The 13,096-nt window shown below is 41.0% G+C and overlaps 1 protein-coding gene across 2 annotated transcripts in view; it reads left to right on the forward strand.

The window, feature by feature from the left end:
- Window positions 1-13,096, forward strand: part of TBX15 (T-box transcription factor 15) — a 107,285-nt gene that overhangs the window by 71,240 nt on the left and 22,949 nt on the right. For both annotated transcript variants that reach the window (XM_032249589.1, XM_032249590.1), the window contains exon 6: window positions 5,002-5,066. In XM_032249589.1, the coding sequence (XP_032105480.1) occupies window positions 5,002-5,066 (65 nt within the window). The remainder of the gene's footprint in view (window positions 1-5,001; window positions 5,067-13,096) is intronic.

Raw genomic sequence — 13,096 nt, forward strand, 5'->3', positions numbered from 1 at the left:
AATAGGGTTGAAAATTACTCAAATATGACATATATAAAAAATTTTCTATAGCCGATTTTCCTAAAAAGACCTGGCCCTTACACTGGAGGAGGATAAGGGGAAAATTTAAACGTTCCAATTCTGTTTTGGGTTAAATATCCCTTCATGTAACTCGATTTACTTTGGGTGAAGTGTTTAGCAGTGGTTTTTGTCCCATCCTTCGCTCTGCCCCATGACCTCTGGATGTATGGTTCACGTAAAGCAGTGGAGATGGAATTTATGTGCCTCCATCATGGCAGCGAGTGCACTCCTGTGCTGTTTGCTGGGCTCACTGGCCTGTGCTGTGAGGCACCTGGTCTGGTCTGAGCTTGGGTCCCTAGTGCTGATCTGTTCTCCAGATAAGAAACTGCTTGAGTTGTGCTTTGTTTTCTTGCCTAGGTCACAGCCTCGTGGGGCTTCCTTGCTGGTTCAGTCTCATCTCAGGTCTCACCCAGGTCCTCTGTTTGGGTCTGACTAAACCTTGCAGTACATCTGTGTTATAGTTACCCTGCTTTTCCTCTCATGGCATGAGAAGGCTTCTGAGTCCCTTACCCACCAAAGAAGGCCCATGGGAGCCTGGAGGTACAAACTCAGGCCTCTTTCTGTTTAATCAGACCAGGTAGCATTCTTACTTCGATGCAGTCACCCCCGTCTATGCATGGCGATAACCCTGCCAATCTGCTCCGATTCTCCCCACCCCATCCTCGGATTTTTGTTTGAATGGGGTAGATAAGGTTCATTAAATGTAACTGCTTGCTTTTGCTTTGTCTGTCTTCTCCTTTCTATGAGAAGGAGGGATTTTTTTTTTTTTTCTTTTGAGATGGAGTCTTGCTCTGTCGCCAGGCTGGAGTGCAGTGGTGCAATCTTGGCTCACTGCAACCGAGGAGAGGATTTTTTAAAACTTCTTTTTCTATCTTATATCATAAGATGGGAATTCACCTTATGTCATATCCACAGGACAGCAAGCCTTATGGCTCAGTTATTTTGCATCCTTCTTTGTACTGTAGAAGACACTCATCAGCTCAGAGTGTCTCAGGCTGCCTCTTGATATGGGACCCATGGAATTAAACTAAAGATGATGGAGCTCAAAAATGCATTCATTTCATCCTCCAAAGCACTGTCCCTGTTACCCTTGGTATCAGCAAACATAGACGAAGTTGCCAGCACAAGCAGTATCTGGGATCATACTTTGGTGTATGTAGCTAAAATTGCTCGTTGCTGCCTTCTGAGTAATCTAAATGCCAAAGGCTTTCTATGACATGGCCTCAAGCTGGCCTCTCCAGCCTTCTCTCATTGCTCTTCTTCCCATAGCTCCGGATAAACCAGACTTCTCCATGTTTCTGGAATACATGTTATTCTTTCCCACTTTGATATTCATGCTTGCATGGACCTTTCCTTTAAAAAAAATTAAATTAAATTAAATTTTAAGTTCCAGGATACATGTGCAGGATGTGTGGGTTTGTTTCAAAGGTAAACGTGTGCCATGGTGGTTTCCTGCACCTATCAAGCCATCACCTAGATATTAAGTCCCACATGCATTAGCTGTTTATCCGGATGCTCTTCCTCTCCCCCTCAGTGTCTATTGTGCCCTTCCCTGTAACCATGTGTTCTCATCATTCAGGTCTCACTTATATGTGAGAACATGTGCTGTTTGGTTTTCTATTCCTGCATTTGTTTGCATAGGATATTGGCTTCCAGCTCCATCCATGTCCCTGCAAAGGACATAATCTCATTCTATTTTTATGGCTGTGTAGTATTCCATGATGTATATGTACCACATTTTCTTTATCCAGTGTATTATTGATCGGCATTTTGGTTGATTCCATATCTTTGCTATTGTGAATAGTGCTACAATGACCATACACATGCACATATCTTTATAATAGAATGATTTATATTTATTTGGGTATATACCTCGTAGTGAGATTGCTAGATTGAATGCTGTTTCTGGTTCTAGGTCTTTGAGGAATCACCACACTGTCTTTCACAATGGTTGAGCTAATTTGCATTCCTCCAACAGCGTAAAAGTGTTTCTATTTCTCCACAGCTTTGCCATCATCTGTTGTTTCTTGACTCTTTAGTTACTCATTTTCATTTCTTATTTCTTTAATTAATTTTTTTGGAGACAGAGTCTCAGTCTGTCACCCAGGGTGGAGTGCAGTGGTGCGATCTCAGCTCACTGTAGCTTCCACCTCCCAGTTCAAGTGATTCTCCTGCTTCAGCCTCCTGAGTAGCTGGGGCTACAGGTGTGCATCACCACGCCTGGCTAAATTTTTGTATTTTTTAGTATAGATGGAGTTTCACCATGTTGCCCAGCTGATCTCGAACTCCTCAGCTCGGACAGTCTGCCCACCTTGGCCTCCAAAAGTACAAGGGTTACAGGCAGGAGCCACCACACCTGGCCTCTTGACTTTTAATAATCACCATTTCTGACTGGCGTGAGATGGTATCTCATTGTAGCTTTGATTTGCATTTCTCTAATGATCTGTGATGTTGAGCTTTTTTTCATGTTTGTTGGCCCCATAAATGTCTCCTTTTGAGAAGTGTCTGTTCATGTCCTTTGTTGCATAGTGCCTTTCTTAAGAAATGCTTCCTTTGTCCCCTTTGTCTTGTGTTTTTCATTAAAATACTATACATCCTTCAAGGCCTGGTTCACATACTGTCTCTAACGTGAGACCCCAGAGCCCTTCGACTTAGAGTAATTCCTACTTGGTCTAAGCTCTCATCATACTTTGCCTTTATTGTGAACCTTATCACCTTCTGTTTTATATTGTAATTGTTAGTGCACGTCTGCTTCTTTCTTCTAGATTATAAGCTTTCTGAGGATAAATGGATGACATACAGTGACACACTGACTGTATACCACTCTGTCACCTCTGCTGCTTGTCACACTGCTTTGCATACAGAAGGCAGATGAGTGGCACAGCCAAGCTCTTCATAAAGCTAATTCTCACAATTAAAGCTTTAAAACAAGTGTACAGATACTGTTTTTTTCCTGAGTTGAGGCATTTGCTATTAAATTTCCATGCATACCCATTGGCCTGGGATCAAATGAGATGTGGGAAATATATTTTCAACCATTTCTCCCAGGCCCATGAAGTAGAGTGCTGTTATATTTACAGGAGTCTGTGGAGACCCCAAAACATGGCATCACAGTCATGTGTCAGAAATCCCCATCATAAATGAGTTGGACAGGATAAACCAACTTGAAAGAGAAAATAAAATATTATAACCCCAACTTGAAAAGAAAATATGGCGCATGGTTTATTGCTGTGGATTATGGAGGAAGAAATAACTGATTTTAAGTCAAACACAGAAAAGCAGTGACACTCTTTAAATTCAATACCATATTCACATGGCAGACACTGGACTTTAGAAAGCCAAATCTTTCGGCTCCTGCTCTGCTCTATAAAATACATGTAAAATTGCTTTTGCTACATTATTAGTGCTGCATAATTAGTGTGCAATTTCAAAGGCAAGGAATATTTGGGGAGGAAAATAGCCTTGAAGCCTTGACGACTCTTTCAAGTCAGAGTCTGTTTGTCAGAACCTCAGATTGCTTTATTATTATTATTATACTTTAAGTTCTGAGATACATGTGCAGAACATGCAGGTTTGTTGTATACGTATATGCGTGCCATAGTGGTTTGCCGCACCCATCAACTCGTCATCGGCATTAGGTATTTCTCCTAATGCTATTTCTCCGTGTGCAAAACTTCATGACTAAAACACCAAAAGCAAAGGAAACAGATTCTCACATTGCTTTTAAAGACTGCAGTCTTGGGAAATTCCAGTCTGATGAAATGAGGTAAAAGAGAACTAGGGAAGATTTGCAACGTAGGAAACAATTTTAGCTTAGTGATAGTTCTGCAGTTATCAAAAATATGAAGGTAGTCTTAAATAATTAGGTTCCCTTATTTCTAGAATGACATTGCTTTGGGAGTGCCTTCCTTCTTTCCTGAGCTCCTTAGCACCCAACCCTAAGTCTTTCACTTGAATGTAGTGAGTCATTAACAATTGGTTCAGACACAAAGGTACCAAGGATGAAAGTGGAAACACTAGTGTGTATATGGAATATGTTGCTCAGGCTTGTTCTAGTTTACAGGCATGAGGGTAATAGATACAACCCCATGGTGGAGTTTGCTGGAACTAAGATAGGATGCAATGGAGGGAGAGTTATGCTTTGAGTGGAGGTTGAACCAAATGGCCCCTGAGGACCTGTCCAAGCTGGTGACACAGTTGAATGTGCTGGGCTGGTCAGCCTTATGAAACTGACTCTTTATTACTGATTTGCTTGTGAGTCTTGGATACTGGATGACATGTACTGCATTCTGCCCCATTCAGTCTCACATTTGTTGATTTTCCTTTGGGTAAGACCCTGGCAAAAGTCTCGCTACTTTTTCTGTCTTTTACATGAACATTTCAGGTCATTAAATGAACAATTTCTAGTAGTAGGAAAGGCATGGCTTCAGTGAAATGGAAAATGCAGTCAATTTTTTGGATCTTTCAGACTGAGGCGGATTGTCTGGTGGTCTGATTGCACCTGACTGAATTGACTGAGTCCATTATTAATTATTCAATCACTCGCACATCGTTTGCTTACTCATTCATTCAACAAGCATTTTTTAAGTGCCTCTCGTGTGTCGTGTACTATGGACGTGACCATTGACCAGTTTTCCATTTCAATGTCTGTCTAGGCAAGTGATTTATCACCACTCTGGGGCAAGGAAGGTGAGTAGAAGAGAGTTTATAGAGTCACATACTGGGCAAACTTTAGTTTTTATGGAGAAGTGAGTCAGGTGGGTCAGACATCTGTGTGCCAGGCCAAGTTCTGTATGCAGCTTCAAATTAAATCTCAAGCTGAAAGGAAATTAAATAAGAGCAACAGCTGTTATTTAAACAGTGATTTTTGTAATTTTCTAGGACTACTAAAAAGAAATCAGTTAATATAAAAGCAATTCATACTTATTTGTTTGTTTCCAGATTACCAGATTAAAAATTGACCGAAACCCTTTTGCTAAAGGATTCAGAGATTCTGGGAGAAACAGGTAAGAATCACTGCGGAAGAGAAACCTCTTTTCTATGTGACGTCACTTCCCTTACATCCTGTTAATGGCTCATGGCTCCTGATTTTTAGAAAACACCTGTATGCTCTGCCACTGTGTAGACTTTGGCAAAGAGAAATGGATAGCTAATGCAATAATCAAATTCTTTGCTGCATAGTCTAAATCACCAGATCAAATCCCTCATTCTGTTTTCTTCCTTACGTCATATTTAGTTACTGAGTCACTTAAAAGAAATTTTATGGTAATTTACTATCACTATCGCTAGTAATTTACTATTACTAGCCATTCTTTTTTCTGATAAGTATCAGTAGGTAGCTTCAGCACCTGCAGTGATATCTCAAATATTTTGCATTACCAGGAAACAAAGAGTCGTAGACAAATAACATTTTCCAGAAAATTACTACCTTAAGAGCTAAAACTGTGTGAAAAAATTTAACATTTTTTCCTCTAGGAAATAGTTCCAAAATATATTAAATGCTTCCTGCTTTAGAAAAGAGGGTATATAGAACACCCCTTCCTTGGTGACTTAGCCTCAGTCATTATGACTAGGTTATTATGTAGTGAATCTTTAAAGAACTGCTGAAGTTGATAGGACTATTTGTTCCTGCTATAAATGTCCTTAGAGACTGTGTTGTTTCTCTGGTTGATAGTTATTTCTTTTCTCTAAATTCTGTCTCACTCCTCCTATATAAAATTAAAAGCTGTTACCTATGGAAAGTTAAAAGAGAATGAAAATGGGTAAGGAAACCAGCTGTATCTAAGATAATTTGATCAGAAAATTTCATCTTATACAGACAATATTGAATCCATAAATGTGATACATCTGTCTCAAAGTATATAGGCTTTGCAATGACTGTTTACTTTGCCAGATTTTTTTTTTCATAATTTGAGAGCATTTATTTACATTCAAATGACAGATTATTAGGAGTTATCTTTAGTATTCTCTCTGTAAGAGTTTTCAAATAAACCCAAAACTTTCATTTTAAACCATTTTGTGAAATATGCAGTGCATTATATTATAATCCAGATTTATGCTAAGATCAGTCATGGTAATCAATTTCTTTACAAAATAATTTATGAATAACTTCTCTACTAAACTTATTGTATATGTAAAATATATTTAGATTTTAATAAAATTATATTCACCTTAGAATTTTTAAAAATTATATGTACTGAGTAAAGTAAAAATCACTTAAACTTCCAGCTTGTAGATGATAAGGCTGAGCAATATATTTTGGTCAAGCAACTCCTCGTTAGTGGTAGAGTATAGTAGTTGTATGGACTACATGGAAAATGCTTTCCTGTTTGATCATTATTTGTTTATAACGAGACAAAGGCCTTCATTTTCAAAATTTAGCCGGTGAGGAATGAATTACCTTCATTTCAGAAGGCCCATCCTCTTCCTTCCCGCTAGCTTATTTTACATGTCCAGGTCGGCAGAATGTGCTTGTGAGCCATTTCCTGTTGCCTTTTATTCCAAGATTCTGCACTAGGGGCTTACTGAATTATTAATTATGTTTTCTCTAATCTTCAAAAAGACTCACATTTTACAGATGAAGCAATTGAGTCTCGGAGAGGTTAGGCAGTTTTGTTACCGTCCCATAGTAAAGCTGGAGCAGGTATTAAAACTGACTCTGCCTGACTTCAAAGCCTGAATGCTTTGGACTTTATCATGCTAACAGTTTACACCTGATTTATGTTATGTTGAACAGATATTGAGAACAGAACTCTACCTCTAAAAGGCCTTAATCTGTGTAAAAACACTATTCAAGCCACCTAGAACCTTTGCTTTTCCAAGTAACGCAAACTGTATACTCTCAGCTTGTCCTTGTAGTCTGCTCCCCGTGACTTCATCAACTTTCTATCCCGGTGTAAATAAGGGTTTTCCTAGTAGAGAACAGGAAGCCAGCCTGACCTTCCCTAGCAGGTGAAACCATGATACAAGACATTGAAGTCATGTGTCTCATGATGGGGCAAGGATGAATTACCAAAGATAGAAGCCATCTTTGCCCTCCAGCACTCTGGAAACCTGGATTAAAATAAATTGTTAGGGCAAGTATGGAGGTCCTTGTATTTTTCTCTTTAAATATCTCAAAATTACCTGATAATCACACTTTAATTATCACTAGCTACCCACAAGATCTGATGAGGGCAACAATTATTAATGCCACTTTGCAGGTGGGAAAAATTGATGGATGAGGATATAGAGAATTATTTGCAAATCTTGAGAACTGATGTGCCAGCATCTGGACCCAGTTTACCACCTTCCATCCAGCCCCTCATCTATTGCCCTTCAGTGCTAGAAAATGTTTTTATAAATCTAAGATCTTCCCCATGCATTTTAGACATCAAGTGATTCATGCAGAGGAGCACGGTTTGATGAGTTGCATATAAATGTACCCGAAACATACGGATTACATTTCCTTTAAAAACACATGGGCTTAAAAATTAGGGGGGAAAGTGCTTGGCCAATGTTTTTTGGTTTTGCAGAACACAAAACATTTGTGGAAGACTTTGGAGTTACAGAGTTTGCCAAACCTCAAACCAAAACATGTTCAGGTTTGTCGATCTCAATCCATCCTAGTACAATCCAGAGGCTCAAGAAGGGAGGAATCTTCCCATGGGGAAGACGCAGCCACCCACAACACTCTCTTCAAATGCCTTTGAGAGTCTCTCTTGGCTCATAAGCCTCTCACACTCAGAACCATCCGAATGTGGCCCCCTTGCTGACAACTGTGTCCTCGGAAGAATAGGAAAGAGTGCTTGGGGACCTGTGGCTGAGGATACTAGCTTCCTATTTTTCATACGTTGATGTAAAGAGATATTGGATCAGGCATGCTGGTTAATGCCTGTAATCCCAGCACTTTGGGAGGCTGAGGCGGGTGGATCACCTGAGGTCAGGAGTACAAGACCAGCCTGGCCAACATGGCAAAACTCCATCTCTACTAAAAATACAAAAATTAGCCAGGCATGGTGGTGCGTGCCTGTAATTCCAGCTGCTAGTGGGGCTGAGCACCAGGATTGCTTGAACCTGGTAGGCAGAGGTTGCAGCGAGCCGATATTGTGTCACTGCACTCCAGCCTGGGCAACAGAGCAAGTCTCCATCTCAAAAGAAAAAAAAAAGCAATCCATGGAGAAGTCCTTCTGGCTTCTTGCCCCATCCCTTTCTCTTTCCTCTCAATGGGAACCAGAATGACTGATCTGATTGCTGAGTCTGGAAGAAGGAACCCCCTGCAGATTCTTGCCTGCTTGTCTGCAGAAAATACATTCCCAGCTGTTTTCCTGTTATGTGGAAAGCCTAGCAGAGGAGGCCTACGTTTCTCAGGTGTCAGCTTAATTCAGGGGAGTTCTAATCAGCTCATTCAGCCTTCTCACCTATGCCACAACCCCCCAACACCTTTATCTATAGTCAAAATGTATTCTGCTCTCCATGGCATTAGGCTCCTATATCTTCCACAGAATAGATTCTGAGCTTGGGTGAAACAAGAGGCGATATTCATTGGACTGTGTAGGACCCCAGTGGGAGCCCCAGTGAGTCCAGGTTTCAGCCCTGTGGTACCACCATCATTAGCGCCTGTTGTAGGTTTCTCTGCTTCTTTAGGAGGTGTCAGATGAGAAGCATGGGAAGATCTCCACCCTTCAGATTTGACTTATGGAACTGCCACTTTCCATTACCAAGTAATTATGCCCCTCATGAGAAGTCTTCCCTGGGAGCATGCATGCATGTGTGTGTTTGAATGTTGAATGTGTGTATGTATAAGTAAACCTGTATATGTGTGAGTGTGTGTCTATGTGTGTATGTGTAAGTATTCATAAATATGTGAATGTGTGCGTGTATGTGTGTTAGTATACCTGTATGTGTGTGTGTGTGTGTGTGTGTGTGTGAGATAGAGAGAAAGAGGGAGAGAGAGAGAGATGGGTGGGTGTATGTGTGTGTTCATGTTGTGGGGAAGAATAGCAGATGGCCATTTCTTCTGGAGTGAAATCACTGACAGATTTTGCTTCCAGGCATTTTCTTGGCAACGGGAGGGGAATTGTGTTTTTTTCTAAGTTGTTTCTACTTGTAGATTTCTTAGAAATTGTGTGGCCCAAATCTGGTTTTGTGTGCATATGTGGGGGGGGCGGTTAGTGTTCACCTATTATCAGGCCTAACTCTCAGGCACAATATCCCAGGATTGCCTCTGGGAGACTTCTCCTACTGTGGGTGACAGTAACACTTTCCTGTTCCCAGGGAAAAATAGCTTTTCTCAGCTTGAGTTTTTTTTTTTTTTTTTTTTTTTTTGGTTTTGCGCTCTGTGCTCCTGGCCTCTGCCCCCTACTAGAATATAAGCTCCTGGAAGACTGGGACTGCACCTATTTCAGGTTTCTATTCTTGTATTCTTTTCCCATAGCTCCAGGAATAACAAATAAAACACAAATTTTCCTTTAGCTACAAATAGTAAAAAGGTGTTGATGAGTGGCACAGAAATTAAAAACCAGGAGCTCTAGAGAGAGAAAGTCTTATTCCAACTAGGGGCAAATCAGGTAGAGCAGCAGTGAGAAGCTAGTTTTGAATACCACATAAGGAAGGAAGAAAGAGCGAACCTCTAAATGGGCTTAGTTTAAAGATTAATGGCCATTTTGTTGAAAGTTGGAGACTGATTGCTGCTGTAAGACATTGATTTAGCCTAACTGTGGATTAGACCCACACACCCTGGAGTCCATCTGATCTGACTCTGGGTAGCTGGAGTACGTCTGTGTGTTCTGGCTCTCTGGAGAAGGATACCTTGCAATTTTCAGTGCCTGTGAGCTTCGGGAAAGAAATGGTTCCCAGAGACTGAGCTAACGCAGAATGAGATTTGGTTGAGAGAGACCACCCAGTAGTGAACTGAGAGGTAAAATTATGTCTTTGAGGATGGCCACCCACTCCAAAGACAATGGTGTCTTTGGAGCCTGCACTGAAGAGAAGACAAAGATCGTGAAGCTGAAGGGAAGCAAGAGCCTTTGCACTGGGTCTAATTGTCGAGAAGCACCCTTGGGAAGTGCATCTGCACATCCACCTGGAGAGTGCGCTGTGCTCAGCTAGAAGGAGCATGACAGCTTCCAAGACCCTGCATATTAAAGAGATAACCAAAGTTGTGGAAGGAAAGAGACCCTGCAGCTTTTGGCCCACATCTGATGTGAAAGCTTTGTCCCTGATAGGGTGGCTGCCAAGATTTTACAGAAAGCCCAAGTCAGCTTGGGAAATTTTATATAATTCTCAGGGATTTCCTCCAAAGCAAACACATACATAAAAAGGAGATGATTAAGATTATGGTTTGTCTGGGTAGTGAGGGGTTCTTTGAACTTGTCTTAAAAGTGCCATGGAGTGAGAGACTCTGGGATTTCCCCCAGCCTCCATTGCATCTAGTACAGCTGCAGCGGGGACTGTCCCATGTGACACGGTTTCCTCCAGATGTTTCCAGCTGACATGACACCCTGAAGCCACTGCTACTGGTTCTATGATAGGGCCCAAGTGGAATGGCCCTTGGGTAGCCCAGGGAATTGGTACAGCTTTTTAGGAAAGTATGTTTTTCTCTTTGGAATCCACCATTGGAGGCTTGAGCCAGAACATTCAAATTCTGTAACTTAGAATCTATCAGAAAGAAGCCAGTGGCAGCCTCTGTATCATGAGGAAGTTGTTTTATATGGGTAAGTAGTTTTAATGAGTTGCCCCTCACTGAAGAAACAATAGGGCTTGCAAGATGAAGTGGGAGAAGAAACCTGAGTCTGAGCTTATTCTTAGAGGGTTTGCGGCCAGCAGTGCTGTTTGCTGGGAAAGTGGCTGGCAGCAGTCCTTCTTGGTGCCCAGCATCCTTTTACGTAACATGTCAGGGGATGCTGGTCTAAAAATGGGGCCATTCACTGCATTCCGGGAATGGATACATTTGCTCACTGAAAACGGATGTTTAATGAGGTTGATAGTTAACCTGAGAGAAATAATTACTCCCTAATGGAGACGGGGAAAATATTTGGGAGTAAAGAACTTTCCCTTGACCCCCTCCTCAGCAGTAGCTGTCCCATGGCCATGTTTATAGAGAACCACCTCTCTTGGGTACAAATAGGAGTCCCCTGTTGGAGGGCCAGCCCATCCTCACGACACCCAATAGAAGGTGGAGTGTGAGGTGAAGAATCAAAGTTCCTAATATTAACAGAAGGAAAAAAGGAACAAGGAAAAGTCAGCTAGAAATTAACCCCAGGGCCAGTTTGTTTTTGGTGAAATCTGAAACAACGTGTCTTTGGGAGTGGGAGAAGAAAGAGTGTATGGTGGATCTCAGTTAAAATTTGCTAATAGAGTTCTCTATTATAACCAAGTAACTCAAATCTTATCTATACCTTTATCTATTAAGTTAAACATAGAAAATTACTGTATTTATATCAAAAATGGCAAACTTCTGGGAATTTCATGCAGTTTAACCTCATATATTTCTAACCATTCAAATCATAAGTATACAAACAATAGTAATAATTATTTCGTAGAGTGTCTGTAGTCCAGGTTGTCCATTTTTATCTCCAAGTTGATGACATCGATGTACTATTTCCTCTTTTACTGTGTAAGACTGAATACTATGAGGCACTAGTTTTCAGAATTTGTAAATCCAGCCAATGACAGCATCCAGAGAATGATTTCACTCTCTTCTGCTAGGCACAGCTTGCTAGTCAGCAGAAATTGTATCTTTGTCCACCTCTGGCTCCCTGTCACTCCTGAAGGCTCATGTACTGAGCTTAGAGCTCGTGAACTGACCAGTTGTCTTTTATTCAACCAGCATGACATCCCAAGTGTCTCCCTCACTCTCAATTTCTCTATTTTCATTTGGTTTCCCTAACGCCATTGGGTATATTTTTCCAGCCAATCTCTTCCTGCTCTTTCCTGGTAATCTTACCAGCCCCTGTAGATTTCGCATACCCTTTTGTTATCCCTGACATGGGTGGCTTCTGCCATTTAGCAGATCTATGGAAGTAATCAGTGCTGGACACTCTATCAGGCACTGCTGCATTGACGGTTCAAGGTAGCTGACCTTGTGCTGGATTCTGGCAGAGGACCCAGCTGGACTCCTCCTTTTCATGCAGGCCATAATTATTTGTCATATTCTTTGTCTTGTGGTCTTTTAGCCAGTACTTAACATTTTTTCTGCCTTATTTGTTCTCCCTCCCTTGTCGTGAGGCTTTTCCACCATTGTCCTCTTGGCTATGTGGCCTTGCCAGAGAAAGTTGGCAGTCGTTTTGTTAGCTATGGCTTTTGCCCAGGGATAGTGTCATCGAACAGACTGACGTCTTTTTAATGGCTAACATATTGGAGTCTGAAATATCTGCAAGATAATGAGGCCTACAGAGACTTGAGGGACACGTTTTTACTTCTTTGAGAAGACAATGAAAAATGGAATTAGGTACCAGACAGCTCCTTCCACATTTAATCCAGGGCCAGAGGACTGACAGAATTTTGGATTCCAGTGAAGTAAGAATATATTCTTCTATTACAGGTCACAATCTGAGCAAAATGGCTGGAATTCTTTTGCTTGAGTTAGATCAATGGTCCTCAAACTTTCATTATGTTTTCTCTGTTGTTTTGATACATTTTTGTCTTTAATTAGTCTGCATTTATTAAATCACAGTTAGGAGGAAGTATTATGATTACCTCCATTTTACAGATAGGCAGACTTAGATATGAGGAGGTTATTTAACTTGGCCAAGGTTGCACTAATAGTAGGGTTACAGTTTGAAGCCAGTTAATCTAGCCCCAGAGCCTGTGCTCTTAACCATGATGCTAATTTCTCCCTCATGTGATCAAATCAAAGTTAGACCATTTCAGTCAAATGCAAAGAAACCTAATATTCTAGTTAGACAACTTTGTGTTATCATGGGTTCTAATTACACTTCTGAGTCAGTGAAAACTCTTTATGCACTGCCATTACTACTGATTCAGACTCCAAGGAAGGACAGGGTTCTCAAGTTGGGAATAACTGGGCAAGGAACAATTTTAACTCAACTCCAGG

The sequence above is a fragment of the Sapajus apella genome, unplaced genomic scaffold, assembly GCF_009761245.1.
Source record: "Sapajus apella isolate SASKATOON/1434 unplaced genomic scaffold, GSC_monkey_1.0 scaffold69, whole genome shotgun sequence".
Taxonomy (NCBI): Eukaryota; Metazoa; Chordata; class Mammalia; order Primates; family Cebidae; genus Sapajus; species Sapajus apella.